Source organism: Vipera berus, assembly GCF_964194415.1.
Source record: "Vipera berus genome assembly, chromosome: 3".
Lineage (NCBI taxonomy): Eukaryota > Metazoa > Chordata > Lepidosauria > Squamata > Viperidae > Vipera > Vipera berus.
Window position 1 is genome coordinate 167,613,691 of NC_138204.1, and position 17,935 is coordinate 167,631,625.

General features: G+C 37.3%; 1 protein-coding gene across 1 annotated transcript; it reads right to left on the reverse strand.

Moving 5' to 3' along the window:
• Positions 1–323: 323 nt before the first annotated feature.
• NDC80 (NDC80 kinetochore complex component) lies at positions 324–17,872 on the reverse strand. The gene is made up of 17 exons (XM_081322417.1): positions 17,791–17,872; positions 16,426–16,585; positions 15,956–16,045; positions 14,073–14,199; positions 13,503–13,675; positions 12,179–12,281; positions 11,188–11,274; positions 10,821–10,914; positions 9,289–9,395; positions 9,041–9,185; positions 8,535–8,740; positions 7,371–7,523; positions 6,731–6,820; positions 6,216–6,308; positions 5,543–5,673; positions 3,551–3,653; positions 324–709 (listed from the first exon to the last, which is right to left on the reverse strand). The coding sequence occupies exons 2-17, from the start codon at positions 16,524–16,526 to the stop codon at positions 572–574; spliced, it is 1,941 nt and encodes a 646-aa protein (XP_081178543.1). The 5' UTR covers positions 16,527–16,585; positions 17,791–17,872; the 3' UTR covers positions 324–571.
• Between the last annotated feature and the right edge of the window lie 63 nt (positions 17,873–17,935).

Here is a 17,935-nt window from a genome sequence, read left to right on the forward strand (position 1 = left end):
AGAGAAGCAACCTAGAACTAAGGAGAAATTTCCTGACAGAACAATTAATCAGTGGAACAACCTGCCTCCAACACTGGAAGTTTTGAAGCAGAGACTGGACAACCATGTCTGAAATGGTTTCAAGGTTTCCTGCCTGAGCAGGTGGTTGGACTAGAAGACCTCAAAGGCCCCCTTCCAACTCTTATTATTGTTATTAAAACTTTTGTTCCCCCATGTTGATAATTGGTAAACAATTACAAGGTTTACATTATTGAGCAAATTTTTGAATCATACTTTTTGCACTCCAATTAGTGTTTCAAGAATAAAACAAGTATATATGAAATAGGTGAATCCATGAACATTTATTATTGTCTATGTACAGATTCTCATAAAACAGAATCAATATTTAAGTGTATTTATGCATCAGAAAAGTGAATATTGGTTTTAATAAGAACTACTACAATAAAAAACAGATAGCCTCCAAATGCTATAACATCACATGAACAAATGGTAGATTGAAAACATTACAAAACACTGACATGGCAAGCAAACATTTTAGAGCATTTTTATACTATACAGATGATATTTTCATTCATGTGTCTGAGGTATACAGGGTACTCATCTTCTTTTTGTAATTATCTAGGATTTCTTTCAAGTTCTTCAGTGGCTCTTGAGATATAAATTCATTGAATTCTCTGTCAATTTTTATATTCTGTTCAGTCAAGTATTTCTAGAAGAAAATGGTAATAGATTATACTTTAGAGCTTTTAGTTTTTATTTTATAAATGCAGAACTGGCATAAGATTCAATGTAAAATGCAGCTGTTATCTGTAGATTATTTCTTTTTGATAGAAAACTAGTACACGATTATGAATTTATAAAAACAGAAGTTTTATGTGAGTGAAAGATATCTTGAAAACTTCCATTAGCTTTAATAGGCTTGAGTAACAGATTTGTAAAAATGGAAGAACAGCCAGAGAAACCTACCAACCATTCTCCATCACCACCCCACAATACAAGGATCAAAAAGTTATAGGGGCTCCAAAGAAAATATAACAAAGTAACGTATATACCCTATTTACTATAGAAAATGAACTTTCAGAGTAAATATTCTATCTATAGAATGATCCTTAGTCACTAAGGCTTAATGGAATTAATAGACTGCAGAATGAACTCTGTCTCCAATTACTGGTAAACTCTCTTAAGAAAAGAAACAGTAAGATTTTATCCATGTGGTAACAAGGCTGTGAGGCCTTTGAACTGTGGTGCTGGAGAAGACTCCTGCGAGTCCCTTGGACCGCAAGGCGATCAAACCGGTCAGTCCTAGAGGAGATCAATCCTGACTGCTCTTTAGAAGGCCAGATCCTGAAGCTAAAACTCAAGTACTTTGGCCACCTAATGAGAAGGAAGGACTCACTGGAGAAGAGCCTAATGCTGGGAAAGATCGAGGGCAATAGAAGAAGGGGACGACAGAGAATGAGGTGGCTGGATGGAGTCACTGAAGCAGTAGGCGTGAGCTTAGATGGACTCCAGAAGATGGTAGAGGACAGGAAGGCCTGGAGGAATGTTGTCCATAGGGTCGCGATGGGTCGGACACGACTTCGCAGCTAACAACAAACAAGGCTGTGAAAATATTATTCACGAAGTGATCTTGATAAGAATTAACAGATTTACAAGCAAGTATATCTTTATTATGTTGACCATATCCAAATTATATCAAGCCTTGTCCAAATGGCTTAGGCTTCAATCAAAGCCACGGCAGAAACATTAAAATACAATGATATAATGTACAGAATGCCAACAAGTGGCTGCATAATAGTTAACTAAAAAGGCAGGTGAGACAAAAACACTTTTTCTTTGTTGAACAGATATGCTGGGCTGAGCTATATTATGAAGATATAGATATACAAGAAATTCAGCCAGACATACTGTATCTTGGGTAGTCTTTTACTATATAACCGAACTTTTGCATCTGAATTGTGTGCTATTCCCTCTTTTAGAATGTTTAGATATATTTTGTGAACTCTCAGCCTTGTAAACTCTCAAGCAAACCTTGTGAACTCTCAAGCTTCCTCTTTCCGCTACGTATTCAAGATGGATAGTGATTAATATTTATATGTATTTATATGTAAGGGTATAGATATATACATATGTATATAGCATATTTATATGTGTCTTATATATGTGTACACTTTTGAGAGCAGGCAGCAGAATTTCATTTTTAATGTGTGCCAGTGTGCCCACAGTAAAAAATGACAATAAATATTATCTTATTTTAGAAAAATACAGACTTTTAAGAAAATCATGAAATATTAGATCAATGAATAACCTGGAGAATCACTAAGTAGTTGAATTTGCCATGAAGTGTCCTGGTTATAGTATAATAGACCTAAAATGATTATATGTCTTCAGGTGAGGATATGGTCAACAATATCTTACTTCTGTTCCCTAGGGGAAAAAAATCCCCTTCAATATCAGGCTTGACACAAAAGATTGAACCCCATTGCTCCTTCTTGGACACAGTGAAGCCGATGAAAACACTAGAGAACCACTTTTCAAAATGCACGTGCTCTGCATCACTAACATTTATAATATATTTGGGATGGCATGAATCTGTCTTCATTTTCTGTTTCATTGTACAGTGTAACGTATACTGGTTGTTGGAGCTAGATTACAGGCTTCATCCATTTTTATTTTATTTTATTTTTTTGCAATTATTTATGCATTTGGGAGCATGGAGAATCATAGAGAAGATTTCTTGTCCTGGTCCTATCTCCTCCTTCCACATTGTGAGGAGGAGAAAATAGGCAATGAAGGTTAGTAAGGGAAAGACATGATATAAAATGTCTTCTTCCCTGTTCTACTCATAATAGAAATTAGAGAAACTACAGAAGATACTTTTGAATCCGCCTATCTTTACTCTAAGATTTACTTAAATATTTCTGAGGAAGTGGGAGTAGGGTTGCTGTTTCTGTATGGGATTTTTTGTCTTTCCTAATATGATTAGCTAGAACTTAGATTTAAGGAGGCTGTGAGGAAAATGATGAATGTTCTGCTCTAGACAGGCCCCCTTCTGGGCAATAATCAACTGGATTCAAGGGGAACAACTTGGGCCTCTGCATTATGGTCTATCTATGGGATGAGGAGGAGACGAAAAGAGATCCTCTACCTTGTTTAAGGAATCGAGAGAGGTGAGTCACTGATTTGGCTCTATGTCTGATCCATTTGTTTCTTCCAGTCTCTCTAGTTCTTCCACTGTTAAAGGACTGCTAGCTAGCTGGCTAGCTTTCCTTTTCCTTGTAACACGTGAATGTTTATGTTTCTTCCCCGTCCACTGAATTGAGAGATGAGGAAGAAAGCAGTGCTGAAGGAGAAACAGCAGCAGTCTGGTAGCAATGAAGCAGCCACAACTTTCCTAAATTTTATTCTCTTTGGAATAAGAGGTCCAGCATTCTGTAAATTAGCCCATAAGAGATACTTTGATTGAAAAACAAATTGCCCTATGATGCAACTTTCAGCCAGTCAAAGGACACACATGAAGGTTTTAGTAGCATATAATAGCATGAATTACCTCAACTGTCTCAAGATGAGTAAATATTAGTTCCAGAAGATACTGCATATTTTTATCCATTTTCCTTCTTTCTTCTGAAGTTGTTTGCATAACCACTTGGTATCTGAGTAAATACCAGAAGAGAGTATTGTATTATTATTATTGAAAAACCTTCTATCTATAAATTCATGGTTTGTATAAACAGCCTATAATAATTAACACGTGTAGTATTACAAAATCTAAATAAGTTTCACTTTCCCATTTAACTAAGATTAATATTTGTATTACATTGCCTATAATATTCCAAATAATTCCTATAGGTTAATTTTTATAAATGAACTTTATGACTTAAGCTTATAGGAGTGTAATGTAAACTTGGAAATTAAGACCCACTGATTTCAATGGAACTTACTCCAAGGGTGACCAGGATTGCAGCCTTATCCCATCTTCAATGAAAACAAGTATTTACATCTTTTCACATTATTTTTTTCCTGTTAACCTTTACTCCATTCAATTCATACAATTGAATTTGACTTGCAAGTTATTTTTAAAGAACACGATATATGATAATAATGCAAATCATTTGTCTAGAATAAGCAATCTGGTTTGGGGATCAAAAAGCGATTCATAAAATGGCTGTACTGTTCATGAGTTACTCTGTTTTCCTGGTGACTTTATTGTATGGGTTTCAAATGTTTTGAATATTTTGCGTTACTTGCATGATTATTTTATTTTGTGGGTGGGTTTTTTTAAAAAAATATTGTTTACCGTATTTTTCGGACGATAAGACGCACCCAGTTTTTAGAGCAGGAAAACAAGAAAAAAAATATTCTGAACCAAATAGTATCAGTATACTAAAACAGGGCTTTTCAACCTTTTCATCCATTGTACCACTTTTAGGACAAGGCAATGTCCGAGTAGCACCAGTCGCCCAGCAAGGTGTCAAAAACTTGACACCCCCCCCAAAAAAGGAAAAAAAAATGATAAAAGTACAGGTAGTCCTCGACTTACGATTTACTTAGTGACTGTTCAAAGTTACGATGGCACTGAAAAAAGCGACTTATGACCATTTTTCACACTTATGACCATTGCAGCATCCCCAGGGTCATGTGATTTACATTCGGATGCTTGGCAATCGATTCATATTTATGATGGTCACATTGTTCCAGGGTCATGTGATCACCTTTTGCAACCTTCTGACAAGCAAAGTTAGTGGGGAAACCAGATTCACTTAACAATCATGTTACTAATTTAATTTCTCTCAACTTCTCTTTCTCTCCCTCTCTCCCCCTCCCTTTCCCTTTCTCTCCCTCTCCTTCTCTATTTTTCTCTTTCCCTCTATTTCTCCCTCTCCTTCTTTCTCTCCCTCTCCCTTTCTCTCTCCCTCTATTTCTCTACTTTTCTTTCTCCTTCTCTCCCTCCCTATCTTTCTCCCTCTTTCTCTCCCTCCCTATTTCTTTTTCCTTCTCTCTCTCCCTATCTTTCTCTCTCTCTCTCTCCCTCCCTCCCATTGTCCCTTCCTTCCTTCCTTCTCTCCCTCTTTGTCCTTCCCTCTGTGTTAGAGCAGTACCCACGGAGGCGGCCCTGCAGCCCAGCTTTCTCTTGCAGAAAGCAAGCTGAAACGGAGCGAGGGAGATTGCCAGGAACGCGATCTCGCGCGGTTTCAGTTTTCCTTGCTACAAGAGAAAGCAGGCTGATACAGAGCGAGGGAGATTGCAGGAGTGCGGCGTTTCTCAGCACGTGCCGATTTGTGCTCCTGGCAATCTCTCTTGCTTTCCACTTGCGGAGGTTGGGGCTGGCCATACAGATCACCTTCGGACCATAAGACGCACCCTCGTTTTCCCCCTCACTTTTTGGGGGGGAAAGTGCGTCTTATGGTCCGAAAAATACGGTACATTTTAATTTTAAACTGCCCAGTCACAAATTGAGATGATAGCGTTATAAGTTGAAAAAATAAATGTATGTTCAACTCAGAAAACCTTCTAGGTCAAATCTTTGTTTAATTAAACTAACCGGCATCGGGTTTCATGCAATTCCTTCATGGCTTCACTGACACCCTCATTGACACCATTATAAAGCAAATTTTTATGTTTCTCCAACAACTCCAGCTCCTTCGTACTCTTTTCTTCTTCTTCAACAACTACCTGCAATATGTATATGGATTAATACTTCAGAACTGAATCATACATTTATGACACTGATAGACCCTATCTCTTGCAGGAAGAGAGCACTGTAAATTTAATAGTGACATTGCTCCAGTTCTGTATTTGTTAGAAGTGCTGGATGCATTTATCTTTTAGATCATTCTTATTCTAGAGAAAATACACCCACTAATGCTGCTTTTAAAAATACTTATTCACGTTATTATATTTATATCCTTTCTTTCCTGTATACATAACATTTCTTCTTCTAGCTTCTCCACAGCAACCAGTTAGGTGAGTTGAGCTGAGGCAGATTGACTGGCCCAGTTACCCAGCTAACTTTTATGATTGAAAAAAAATTAAAACTCCAGTACTCCCAGGTCTAGATAAGCACCTTATTCACTACACGGGATATAAATGGAATTAAAATAAAATAAATAAATAGATAAATGTTATATGTACAATGTTTCTTAACAGAAAAAAATTCCTAATAATGAATTCTACAGAGATGAACTTACAAGCACACATCATATTTAGGGCAATACCTTTGCTTTTTGCTGACATAAATCTTCCAGTTTTTGTGCTTCTTCTCTTAATGTTTTCACAATGCTGTTCTGTTCAGCTTCCATTGTGTTTACCTTAAAGAATATTATTTAATAAAGGATGTTAGTACTGAAAGTCAAGGGTGCTTCCAGTTCATGTCCTTTGCTTTCAAATCTACATTTCTGGCAATAGATGAAAACTTCCCCACAATACACTGTTAATTAAAAAAATTCTGACTCCAGCCACCACTTTCACATTTGAAAATCTTTTAGCTTACAAACAGAACAGTTTGAAGATCTATAGGTGTATCTACTGAACATCTTGAAACTTAAATTTGCACTGTCTATTATAGTCTTTTTTCATTCCATTATCAGTTCCCTTTCCTAGTAATCCTATACTTATTATGAACTCTGAAATATGATTAGGAATAAGAAAAGTATAGATAAATAAGGATTAAGTTGCATTACTGTACTGTATAGCTGGGTTTCCACTAGACCAGAGATAGTTAGGAACTGACCTGTACTAAGGAGCCTTCTAAGCCAATTTTTCTGTTTGTTGCATTTGCAATCTCTTCTTCAGTGTTGTTCAGGAGATCCAGAAGGGGAGCCTGCCATAATTATATAAACACAAAAAGTACAAAGTTTTCCGGTGAAGTAGTCCAGTCACAGGGCTCAAGAAAGAAATACTTTAAATAAATCTCAAATGCATATAATATAGAAAAGATCCTCCTATAAACTGGTATGGCAATATTCTTTCCCAAGTACTTTTATATTAGTTCATACTCCAGGGAGAGGTTCTGCCATGCTGGACTAGACCAATGGTCTACCTGGTAAACATTCTGTTCCCCATAGTAGCCAATCAGATTCCAATAGGAAGCTGATTAGCCAAACAAGATAGCATAAGCCCTTTCAACCAGTGATGTTCTAAGGTAGTATCCTTAACCTAATGTACAGGGATTTTTAAGCCTTCATGAACGTATTCCAGTCTACACATAATACTTAAACCAATTTTTGTGCATAATAAATATATCAACTTCCTCCGACACTCATTGCGATAACAGAATCAAACTTCATCTTTAAGTATTGTTAAAATATCATTTATTGAAAGAAAGCGATTATCTAAAAGAGCTTTTACATGAAAAGTGAGCTTATACTTACACGAATCTGAGTTGTAAACTTAAGCAGACAATTAGGTCCTGCATCGGGATTGAATTTAATTTCAAAATCAAGACCACCAGAATTCTCTGCGCTTGTAGGAATTAGTTTTAATTTTCGAGCCAATTTATGGTATTCTGTCAAATCTGCTTCAATCTATAAAGAACAAACAAAATTAAGAAGCATACCCTAAACACCTTACAGCTGATGAAGTCTATGAAAACCAGAACTGCTTCATAACCACAGCACTGTTTTGCATTTCTTTGTGTTTTCAAAGTTTGTCTTTTCAATGCCTATATTTAAATTTTAATATAAGGTGTTGTATCTTCCCAGCTTCTGAAAAACATTAAAATTACTCAAGACAAACTATCAAAAGTTTTTGCTCCTTTTGATTTGATGGCCAATTTAAAGTTGGCTGGTATATGGAGACAGAAAATTGCAATTCAAGAGTGCCTACTTTCTGAGTGAAATAGAGCCTTTCAAGAATAAATATGATTTAAATTTTTGGATTGGGCCACCAAGGTATAAATATTAGCAAAGACCTTTTTGGATCATAATCTTGTGAGTTTGGTTCACAACAGAAATCTGGTTCATCTAGATCAGGGATGTCAAACTGCTGGCCCACGGGCCGGACGCATCATGCCAAAACCATGCCCACCCCATTGCCGGCAATGGAATAAAAGTCATGATATGTTGCAACACATCATGTGACGCTGCGAGTTTGACACCCCTGAGCTAGATGGAAACTAAATGAAACCTTGCTACAGAAAGAAACAATTTTGGAGAAATGAAAAAAAAATTAAAATCGCATCTCAAAATAATTTAGATAAAGGTACTGAAATGGTTTGAGATGCAAATAAAGCTTTCATTAGGTTATTTTATAAAATATATTAATGAACTCCAAAAAAAAGAATCACAACAAAATGCAAGGTATTTTAGATGAGATAAAGAAAAAAGATGACCTAAGAAATTTCCAGAGAAGATAAATATTGTTTAGCAAATTAAGCTTTTACAATGATGGCTATAAATACTAATTATTTTTCTACCACCAGAATGAAATGTTATTATCTAACTCAGTTTATGGGAAATAAAGCAGTAGCAGTAGTAATGTTAGTCTCCCAGATGCAAGTGTCAGATGTTCAAAACTTTTGTTTTAGCTATACATACTGCTTCTTTTCCTCTTGCATATTTTAATTCTTCATTCCACAGATGCCGCTGCTCTGCTTCCAATTCCTTGGTTAAATTATTTACTGCCTGTCTCAGCTCCTCTATTTCAGAATTCAGTTTCTCAACATCTGCAGTGGAATACTTTTGATTATCACAAATGACCACCAGATGTGCGTTTTCCCGTTTCAGTGTTTCAATTTCCATGGCTAAAAGTCAAGAAAAATAAAATCTTGTTAACAAAACAGATAGGTTTTTTTAAATGTTTAATTAAGTTGAAGCTTAATACTTATTTGGATAAAATTTCAAAATATTAAAAACTTTATCTCAGAAGAAGAATCTACTAAAAGGCATGAGAAACCTACTAGTACTAGGAAAGTTGTAATTAAATTCTCTACTTCTGTTTAGATCTTTTTCTTGAGCTGAGAAATACTCAATATTTTCTTTTAAAATTTTATAGTGACACACACTATAAAATAAGGTAGTGATGTTAAGCAGTTTCTCCTTACCAACAGCTTCTTGCTCCTCTGTAATACTCTTTGTCTTTTGACTGAGACTGGTTGAAAGAGATTCCAAACTGGCCATATAAGCCTCATATTTTTTAACATCTGCCTGTAAAGATGATTTCAGGCTCCGCAGTTGCTCTAAACGGTCCTTTTTCATACAAAGAGATGGAAATTGTAGTGTGTTAACTAAAACCAGACTTAAAACCAGACTTAAGAAACATCTTCCCAGACCCATGTACTCAGTTACTCACTGGTTCATTTTCTCTTTCCTTTTCACGCTTTGCGATCTCTTCATTCAGCCTTTTTTCTTTTTCTTCTAAGACTGCTAAATGTTTTTCTTGTACTTTAAACAGATCCTCTGAAAGAAAGATCAAAATAACCTTCTAATCCTCTAATCAAACTGCCGGCCCGTGGGCCGGATGCATTATAGCAAAACCGCACCTACCTCATTGCTGGCAATGGCAAAAAAGTAGCGATTGACACCCCTGCTCTAATCACTCAAGTGCTCTATTATTAATCAGAATAAGAAATTGAGAAAAAAAAGTAAACACTGGGAAATAAGTTGACATTTTGCTGTACTAAATATCAGATTGAAACCATTTTTAAAAAAGGATTGTCATAATTTCAGTGCCTGTGTACAGGTTACAATTAAAATCAGCATTTCTGTCACTAAGTAATGTGGTCATAAAGGGACACAACATGCAACTGCATCACTTAGTGCTGGCAAAAATAGCAGACCCTGTTGCCTTTGTTAAGGAAGAACCTAATGACTGTGACATGGGAAGAGGCATGAATCCCAGGCAAGCAGCTGGTGGGAAAGAGCTACAGGCATGTGGGTAATCTGATCATAGGATCAAGTCTCCCTTCATTCACCAATCAACAATTTCCATCACTGTGTTTTTTCCTTTCTCAGAAAACTAAATGTACTGAACATATGAACTTAGTTGATGTTCTTCCACCCAAACTATCAATGAGATAATAATTGCATCAATATAGCTCCATTATGTACCATTAGTCCATGCTGTCTCCCAACATATTATTTATATCCCACCTTACACCCAACCCAAGGCAGCATACATAGTACTACCTCACAATTACTCATAAGTAGCCCTAGTCCAGGGGTAGCCAACCTCGGCTCTTTTATGACTCGTGGACTTCAACTCCCAGAATTCCTGAGCCAGCTTGGCTGGCTCAGGAATTCTGGGAGTTGAAGTCCACAAGTCATAAAGAGCCGAGGTTGCCTACCCCTGCCCTAGTCCACAACTTCAGCCACTATTCAACTTTACTATTTAAGAGATACAAAAATACTACTTAATAAAAATATTAGTTTAATCTGTATATATTGGTTCAATAACAACATGGAGCTGGATTTATATCTCATTGCCTAATATTCATACAAAGAATTTATGATCTTTCTGCCCAGGTTTGACTTAGAAGTTAACTTAAGCCTGTGAGAAAAGGGTTAGAGTACAGCAATAGACTAAATAGCAAATGTCTATTATTTATATAATAAAATATACTGTAACTCATATTCATAGATTAAGCGAGATGATGGGGGGAACACACAGCCAGCATGCCTGGCTGAGGAATCCTGGGAGTTGAAGTCCACAAGTCATAAAAGGGCCAAGTTTGAAGACCCCTGCACTAGAGTTAAAACAGAAACATCCTAGATTAATAGCTTGGCGGGAAATTTTTAAAAAAGTTTGAGAAACTACAGAAAGCAAATGGTAAAAGATTCATAAGATTAATAGTCATGCCTTTATTAACATTTTAAATTACTCACTTAATTTGGAGTCTATTTCAGCATCAAATTCTTCAAAACTGTCTCCACCCTTCATGAAATGGCCATAACATTTTATAGAGTAGTCCAAAAAAAGCTGAGGACGTAATTGTAAAATAGTTTAATTTTAGGGATCTTTTAAAATATGCTAAACATTATTGTATTGCACATTATGTGTGCTTTTTCTCTATTAAGAAAAGGTTTCACATTTCTAGATCAAAATGCTTAGTAAAAACGTTAACCTTTAACATAAATCCAGTATATTATTATTGCTGGTTTCATAAGTAATATATACTAAACTTTTATCAGAATCATAATTTTATTGCAAGTAATATGCATTCCACAACCTAGGGAGAAATAGCTAAAATACCTTGTTTTGCAAAATTTCATCTTCAGTATCTCCCAAAACCTGTCCTTCATCAAATGACTGTGGGTTTTCTTTCATACAAGTAAACAACTGAGTGAGACACAATGACATAGTCACAATGAATAATGTTTCCTACTGTAATAGTATAGCATACTTGCTATTTCCTTTCTGAATTCATCAGAATACAATTTGTGTGTCCCTACCCACAATTCTGAAGATTGTTGCCAGCCAGACAGGAAACATTAAATCTATTAGAATTTATATTAACACAAAATATTACTTTATAAGGAAATTTATTTTGTTCTAAGTCTCATCCACTTTTCATGAGTTCCTGGCATGGAACTCAAATGCCTGAAAATTAGATAGCAAATTTATCATTATTTGCTTGATAAAATTAAGGTAGCAACAAAAGTGCAACAATAGCTCTAATGATGCATTATATATTACAAAGATCTGTCAAAATCACAAGAACATCAAGAATTTCATTAACCCAGTTATATATGTTCAGTGTATCACTTCTATATTTATAAGATCAAAATTAAGTGGAATAGCAAATACCCATAAGTGTGGCTAAATATATAATTGGTTATCTATAATACTGTAAGGTCCCAGTCCCTTACTTGAACTTGATATCTTATCTATCTAATCAGATAACCCAAGTGGAGAATTCTTGATCAAGCAGCACTTTATTTGATCAAATTAAGCAGCTGGGTGGCAAACAATCTGGAACACTGGCAGAGTTACGTCCAGAAGTGCCACGCCTTAGAAAGTTAGTAGCATTGCTTTATAAACTTTGTTAGCCAATGAAAATCAAACAGAGCTATTACATCATAAGGAAGACATCAATCATTCTTGTGCACTCCCTTATTCCCTCCTTCAGTTCATCCCATCCATGTACATTTCCCATGTTTGCATGCGATTTCCCCGATTACAAAAAGCAAGAAAGCAACAGTTAAACTAAACAATTTCACTTTGTTCCAGAACCTTTCAATACCTTGTAACAATCTATCAGCCAGACCAGAGCTGCTACAATCTGAGGCCACGTATGAGGAGCACCCACAGTATACATAGAGCTTTTCGACAAAGGAAATGGATAACTGTAAGGAAAATATGTTTTCTATATAAAATGTTTTTTTCAAGAAAATGCCACATACAATTCAAGTTACACTTAAACACAAAAAGGAACTGTACTTATTTTTATCTTCCATAAAATAATTAGTGAAAATAAATGTTAAGAATCCCACCTTCGTTATTTTCTTATGAACAACTTAAGGTTCCCCCTCTCTCTATAGGATATAGCTATATATAGGATACAGGTAGACAATCATGCCAACATAAAATCATATTAATAGCTTGCAACCCGTTGTCAATATTATATTAAAGTCAGGAATCGTCTGTAGAGAGGACACATATATTATATTTGCTGTATAGTGTGTCCACCTTCAAACTAAGCAAAATTCCTGGCAGACATTCAGGAGTGTCTATGTAGTTTTCTTGTTAACAAGTAGACCTCATTTAGCCTCAGGCAGCGACTGAAGTTACAACGATGAAAAAGTGCTCACATTTACAACCTTTGCACATTAGTCAGTTAGTACTTGTCTATGCTGGACCAGCTCAGCCCTGTGACCTTAGTAATTGCTCCTTATGACTGACAAGACTTTAATCAGTTTCACATCTTCAGCTTTTTTTTTTGCCCATTAAGAGGCTCAGGGCTTGTAGCATGCTAGGCAAAAAGCTGGCACTAGCACATTTCTTTCATTGTAATTGCCATTGTGCCTGTTTACTTTCATGTAATCCCTGTCTCTCCAATGAATGTAAATATAAACATCAATGTTCCATTGTTAAATATCTCAGCACCAGGCTGAGCATTCCAAAGAGCGGGGGAAGTGAAGAAAAAAGAGCTATATTTGCCCTTTTACCCAATGTCCTTCTGAATCAAGTACCAGAAACCTTTGCCGCTATTTGGGCTCACCTGGCTTCTTTGGGGTTTTATTATTCTGATGCTGTAAAGCAAAAGAAGCTGAAATCATAAGCATAATTGTGGTTATATGATTTTCTGTTTAGCTACTACATAACAACCACATTGCCTGTCCCAACTGTGGTTGCTAAATGAGATTACCTGTAACATAAATAGTTTGACTAGTTATAATAATATATTGTTTAAATGTTACTAAATTAAAATAAAATAAAATAAAGTCTTGATAAACTCTGGAAGATGGTAATTTTCTAACATGTAATCAAGAAATGTATTATCCACAAAATATTTTTAGTTATATTCTTTTTAACTGGTGAAATTAATTAAATGGGGAGGTACTTACCCAAGCTCTTTAAAAATTCTTGGGATTTCTTCTTCAAATTTAGAATTCGAAAGGTCACATGAAGGGCAAAAGAGTTCATAAATAAAGCTGAAAATTTTCACAAAGTCCTTAACAGAAGGAGTTTGGAGTGATTTCACAGAGACTGTAGGACCATATCCATATGTTATAAGAAACTAGGGGGAAAAATTAAAAGTATTACTTGTTTGGGGCTTTATGCTAGTTTACAGAGCAATCCAGTTCTCTATATGGCCAAATTATTATTCAATTACAGAACTTTGCAGATTAATCATGTGTTTTCATTAACAAAGATTTACATATATTTTTGCTGTAAAATATATTGCTGAGAGTTCTAAGATGCATTGTTTTTTTGTGAAAAGTGTGACAATTCATAGCATTTGTGATTTTAAAATGTGAAAGTAATTCATCTCTTTTTAAAAACCTGGATGGCCTGTTATTTCTTGGCCCATTAGTCTATTTTGACCTTACTGTTTCCAAATTTCATTGATCAGCAGTCAGTTTATTCTGACTAAAGAGAGATTTAACTAGTTAAACTAAACAAGTGCTGCATACATCACAGAGTTGACGGATACATTGCTGAATGAATGCTTTGTCATGAAGTGGTCTAGGCTCTTTGATTTTCTCCGTACTTCCAAATGCACCATATTGGCTGTTCCGTAAGCTCCCAGGGCCACTAGTCCTAGAATTGAAACCAGAAAATATGCATCCAGGTTAACTATGGCATTATTCATTTTCTCTCTACAAAACTATTTAAATATAGAAAATACAATTTATAATAACAAATGAGACTTAAAAGAATGGCAATTAAGCCTGTCATTTGAAAGTCTTCCAGCTCTTATATTGAGAATATAAGACAGAATAATACAAATTTTATTGATTTGAAAGCTATAGCAGACTTTACATGATGTTAAAGTCCCACTCCAAAAATAGCCAGGGCACATTTTTGGAGTAGGGTCCTATCAATTCTTGAAAGTTTCAAGAACTACAAAATGGATACTACACAATTTTCCCCCCCCTGATGCAAGGCTTTCCTGCACTTAAAACTACCCAAGTCCTTGATGCTTTTTCTTGTTCTTTATTCTAGTGAAATAAAGAATTCATTCATACTGGAAGTGATACTGAAACACTGTAATATTCAAGTTAATCCTACCAAGTGAAATGCTAATGCTAGGGGCTGGGAGTGGGAGGCACCGTTCTGCGTTGGTTCTCCTCCTACCTCTCGGACCGTTCGCAGACGGTGTTGGCAGGAGGGCAGAGGTCAAGCCCTAGGCCTCTTAATTGTGGAGTGCCTCAGGGTTCGGTGCTCTCGCCCCTCCTGTTCAACATCTATATGAAGCCGCTGGGAGAGATCATCCGTAGCTTCGGGGTGAAATATCATCAATATGCTGATGATACCCAGCTATTCATCTCCACCCCGAACCAACCCAGTGATGCCCTCGATGTGATGTCCCGTTGTCTGGAAGCGGTACAGATTTGGATGGGAGAAAACAGGCTTCGACTCAACCCGGCCAAGACTGAGTGGCTGTACATACCGTCATCTCGTTTAGTCCAAGAGGTTCCATCTCTGACTATAGGAGAAGAGATGTTACCTCCCATTGATAAAGCACGCAATCTGGGCGTCCTCCTAGATTCACGACTCAGTTTTGAAGATCACATTGGAACCGTGGCTAGGGGGGCATTTGCCCAGATTCGTCTTATATACCAATTGCGCCCCTTTTTGGACCAAGATGCCCTACGTACAGTCACCCACGCACTCGTTACCTCCCGTATTGATTACTGTAATGCTCTCTACATGGGGCTGCCCTTAAAGACCACCCGGAGGCTTCAGCTGGTGCAGAATGCAGCTGCACGGGTTGTGATGGGAGCTTCCCGATACTCCCATATTACACCCCTCCTGCGTGAGCTGCATTGGCTACCAGTTGCCCTCCGGGTGAGATTTAAGGTGCTGGTACTTACCTTTAAAGCCCTACATGGCTTAGGTCCGGGATACTTGCAGGACCATCTGCTGCCGGGAACAAATTCCCATCGCCCAGTACGCTCACACAGAGAAGGCCTCCTCAGGGTACCGTCAGCTAGGCAATGTCGGCTGGCGACCCCCAGGGGGAGGGCCTTCTCTGTGGGAGCACCAACCCTATGGAATCAGCTCCCCCCTGAGCTTCGGATAGCCCAAAACCTCCAATCCTTTCGCCGCGGCCTCAAAACACACCTGTTCCACCAAGCTGACCTAGACTGACAGGCATTTTAATTAATTTATATTTAGTATTTTTAATTCATTTTTAAATTCTCTAATTTTTTATTGCACTGATGTTTCTCAATTTCATTTTATCTTGATTTATGCACTTATTATATGTTTTATTGTGAGCCGCCCTGAGTCCTTCAGGAGATAGGGCGGGATATAAATCCCATCAATAAATAAATAATAAATAAATAATTACCTTTTGCCAAAAAAACTAGTTTTCCTTTCTGATGTCCCTGGTGCATACTTTCCCACACTCTGCTTTCCAAAAGTAGTCCTTCTCTCTTGTCTTGAAAAGAAAATATTATTGAATTGTACAAATTAAAAACCACCAAAACTGAAATCATCTTTATATGCCATTCAATAAAGTTATCTGTTGTTTAATTTTTGTTACACATTTAATTTTAATGTGGTTTATTCCTTAATATTTATGTACTTTCTACTATAGTTTACTGCATGAGTAAATTAAAGATCATACTTTAATCCTAGCTTACACAAAGTAGTGAATTTATCTAATTAACTATTTTTTCCACATAGAATACATATGTGTATGCCTTTAAGAGTAACAAGTAAAACACAAGTGGCATTAATATTTTCAGCAGGCATGCTTTGGAAATTTAAGCCAAATAAATGAATGCCACCTCAACTAAAGGAATCTGACTGTCTTACGGTTGGGGTGTATGAAGTCCCATCTTATTAGTATCCTGCACCCTCAGTGGCTGGATGGATTGCCGGCAACTGATTCGACTAGTACTTGAACTACGCCTCATTGTTGTAGGGAAAACTGTAACACAGAAGAACGCTGCAGTCTTTCAGTAAACTTGTAAACCTGTAGAAGGGAAAGCAGAAATGGCTCTGTCCAGGGCAGCAGAAAGGATTGGAATGGATGGGTGGCAAAGCCTCTGCTGATGATATACTGGAAAGAATTCAGCAGGGAAAAGCCTTTGGCTACAAAGCAAACTTACTCCCAGTCCTGCACCCACCGAAAGGATTTTTGAAAATTGAGAAGTTAAACAGGTTTGAAAAGGCCTCAAACCTTTTGCTCACTGGAAGAAAAAGAGCAGGGTGCATTTGCTGAATATTTTTTCCCCTTTCCGGAATAAAACAAAACCTGGAGGATCCAATCTGGGTCGGTCACTGGGACTAGAGGTTTAGTCTCCGGAGCTTTTATTTTATTTTATTTTATTTTAATTCCATTTATATCCCGCCCTTCTCCGAAGACTCAGGGCGGCTTACAAGCTTAGCAGTAGCCTTCATTCTATGTATATGCCTGCTTATTAGGGCTTTCACACACACCCCAAGCGGCATTATTACAAAGTCAGCTTAATTCCCCCAACAATCTGGGTCCTCATTTTACCTACCTCGGAAGGCTGAGTCAACCTTGAGCCTGGTGGGATGGGAACCTGCACTAATTGCAGGCAGCTGGTGTTACTTAAGGAGGCATTAGCCCACTGCTCCACCAAGGCTCTTTTGGACTCATGATGGAGCCCATCCTCAGGGAACTTCTCTCTTTGGCCACGGTAACCCACCCAGATTGGATCCTGCAACGTTATCGTGAGACACGTATATTTGCCTTCATTCGTCAGAACAAAGCCTCCCAAAAGGGGGTTTCTGGCTTCACTCCTCAAGATGGAATGAGGAGGGCGGCAACCCTGAACATATTTATTCGTCGGTACACGGACGCAAACACTTGCCAGGAAGAACGAATCAAGAGTATGTAATATAAAAATAATTTTTCCTTTGGCGTCAGAAAAGAATGGGGATTTTCTTCTTCCGAAAGCAAAGTTGCGACGGCGGCTTTAATTCCCCCCCCAAGAAAAAGCAGAGGAGAGCTACCGACTGCTGAAGCTTAAACTAGCTGCCAACTGCGCCTTGGTTCCTCAAGGAGAGCTTTTATATTACCAACCGTTAACATCTTTTCTCCCAATCCGACCAAGCTGGGAAAGAAAGGGCAGCGGCCGACCTCAGTCAGATACTAGAAACCTATTCGTCGGTAGCAGCATTGGAAACTTCGCCTGCTGCATCGCCACTCACCGCTCTTTCTCGCTCTGTCACCGCCCGTTACTCGCCTGCTTTCAAATTTACCCGCCTATCGCAACATCCGTTTGCGTTAGCGTCCATTGACTTAAATAAAAAAAACCCAGGAACTTAACGTCATTTCCTTCAGAAACAGGAAGTT

Excerpts from the sequence above, each read along its gene's own strand:
- NDC80 (XM_081322417.1), bottom strand. The coding sequence starts at position 16,526 with ATGAGGCGTAGTTCAAGTACTAGTCGAATCAGTTGCCGGCAATCCATC. Across the intron at positions 12,282-13,502 it reads AGAATTTTTAAAGAGCTTGG|TTATCCATTTCCTTTGTCGA; the intron begins GTAAGTACCTCC and ends TTTTCCTTACAG. Across the intron at positions 9,396-10,820 it reads TGAAATAGACTCCAAATTAA|AGGATCTGTTTAAAGTACAA; the intron begins GTGAGTAATTTA and ends TCTTTCTTTCAG.